We start from the raw sequence: 2,500 nt of genomic DNA, 5'->3' as shown, positions 1-2,500 counted from the left end.
GTGTGTGAATGGGTGAATGAGAGGCCATTGTAAAGCGCTTGGGAATAAGGCGCTATATAAGTGCAGTCCATTCCATATTCATGACGGAAGCCATTCCCAACAGATGCAAACCAGCTATTCCCTGCCGGAAAGGGGTTCGAGAGTGTCTTTACCTTTAAAAAGGAGTCGTGACTCATCCCGACCGCGGCGGCCCCTTTTAGCGCAGAGTGCTATTGCCATTAGCACCAGGAAGTAAACACACCCGAAGTAATTCGACAGAGACGCCTGAAATGTGTTTATTCTATTTTTCTTGCGACAGACACCGTCTTCAAGCAGTTTTTTTCTCCCTTTTCTCGTCGATAGAAATGTTACACAGCGACATGACATACTTTTTAAAAGGCCTCCCGTCCTCCATAATTCATTTGTCTTCCTCTGCTTGCGTACACCTCCTCCTTGTCTTGTTTTTCTGGGCTGAGGGAATGAGATGTATCTGAAATCTTAATCACCAACCTGGGCCTGACAACAAACCTCCTCCAGTGACACCGAGGAGGGTTTTTTTGGTCGGTTTTTCTGGCTGTATTTGATTTTTTTTTCGGTGTCTTTTTTATGACATTTTTTAACAATGTTCTTTTTACGACGTACTCCGACTTTTTTTTCTGCTGTTTGTTGTGATGGAGAGAGAGAGAGAGAAGCGGGTAGGAAGCGAGGAGAATTGCCTTCCCTTGTTGTTTCTGGTCAGAGTGGCGGCGGTGACGCCGTTCCTCGCTGTGCTCCCCACCTGCTGTCTGAGGACACGGAACCTTCCAGATACCTGACAGGAGGGCAGAGACAAGAGAGCCCTGGAACCCTCCTAAATGCGAGCCATTCATTCTGCCAGCGAGAAAGAGTGGCAGGGAGAGATGGAGAGATAGAGAGAGAGAGAGAGAGGAGGGGGGGAGGGGAGAGGGGGGAGGGGGGGAGAGTTCAAGCAGGGGGCTTTGATTTAATATTCACTCACACATTTGCGGTGAGTGGATAAACCACTGTGCTGCACATCACCCTACTAAACTCTCTCAGTACCCATGTCTGTCCTCTCTCTCTCTCTCTCTTCCCCTCTTGCTCTCTCTCTCTCTCACTATCTTCTCTCTCCCTCCCTCCCTCCCTTTCTCTCAACCTCCCACACACTTCCGCTCCATCTACCTTTTCATTGTCCCATCCTGCCAGCCAGCGCCAGCCAAGTCACCGTTTCTTAATCTTCTCTCTTTTTTCCCTCTTACTTTATCTCTCCCTCCCCCTTGTCCCCTCCCCCCCCTCCTCTGCTTTGCAGCAAACGTCGCGGCCCACTTTCTTCGCCAGGAAGTTCGAGGCAAGCGTGAACCAGGAGATCGTGAACCAGCTGGATGGGTACCTGTTCGGGGCGCTGCCCCAGGGGACCCCCGGCCTCCAGGCGTACTGGGAGAGTGCGTTCGACGAGGCGGACGGCGTGGCCACCCTGTCGGACACGCGGCTCACACACTACCACGCCTTCTCACGCATGGGCCTGGCCAGGGCCGCCGCATCGCTGCAGGGCAACCCCAAGGACCACAGCTGCAGGTCGGTTAGTCACACACACACACACACACACACACACACACACACACACACACACCTATATACGCACGCTCATAGTTACATCTACATGCTCACATACACACACACACACACACACGCACACACACACACACACATGTAGACATACACACCTATACGCACGCTCATAGTTACATCTGCCTGCTCACATACACACACACACACACACACACACATACAGCACCATGCTCGCATATACACACACACACACACACACACACATACACCACAGTCCACAATAGACCTCCTATCAGCCAGCTCTCTGTATTAATAGGAATTCATTAATATCCTATTCACGGCCACACTCACACGTCCATACATAACCACACACACACACACACACACACACACAAACACACACACACACACACACACACACACACACACACACACACAAACACACACATCACCACCCCGCTCATAACAACATGCTGCTCATTCACAGAGGCCCTGACATCATAAACTCATAGACACACCTTGTAATTGCCTGAGAAATCCGACCCCTGGCTGAAAACCCCTTTGTGTCAGCTCCCATACATAACTGGAGATAACATCTATCTGGTGTCAGGACGCATCACACGTCACGTCCATCCATCAGCAGACAACAATAGACTGGCTCTAATGAGCAGATGGGAAGCATTGGGGAGGCTGTGTACTCAGTAAGACGAGATGACACTTCAGTGTGTTAAACCACCCCCAGTCACAGCTAATGTAGGTCACAGTGGGTAAAGGTGTCTGTTGATGTGCCTGTATATTATTAGGCGTTCCACACTCACACGCAAGCGTGCCCACGTAGAATTGAATGGGGGGAAGTGTGTCCAAACCTTTGACTGGTACTGTATAAACATGTGTGCTCGCACACACACTCGCCCGCCCGCCCGCACTAACACACACACGCACACGCACACACACA

The 2,500-nt window shown here is 50.9% G+C and overlaps 1 protein-coding gene across 1 annotated transcript in view; it reads left to right on the top strand.

Annotated features, from left to right (window-relative positions):
* LOC308149831 (xylosyltransferase 1-like) overlaps positions 1–2,500 on the top strand; it is a gene marked incomplete at both ends in the record, with an annotated part of 67,647 nt that overhangs the window by 52,460 nt on the left and 12,687 nt on the right. The window contains one exon of the mRNA XM_080522717.1: positions 1,286–1,551. Coding sequence (XP_080378843.1) covers positions 1,286–1,551 — 266 coding nt within the window. The remainder of the gene's footprint in view (positions 1–1,285; positions 1,552–2,500) is intronic.

Source organism: Nansenia antarctica (assembly GCF_963989245.1).
Source record: "Nansenia antarctica genome assembly, chromosome: 2".
NCBI classification, from domain to species: Eukaryota; Metazoa; Chordata; class Actinopteri; order Argentiniformes; family Microstomatidae; genus Nansenia; species Nansenia antarctica.
This window is presented reverse-complemented; position numbering and strand designations above follow the sequence as displayed.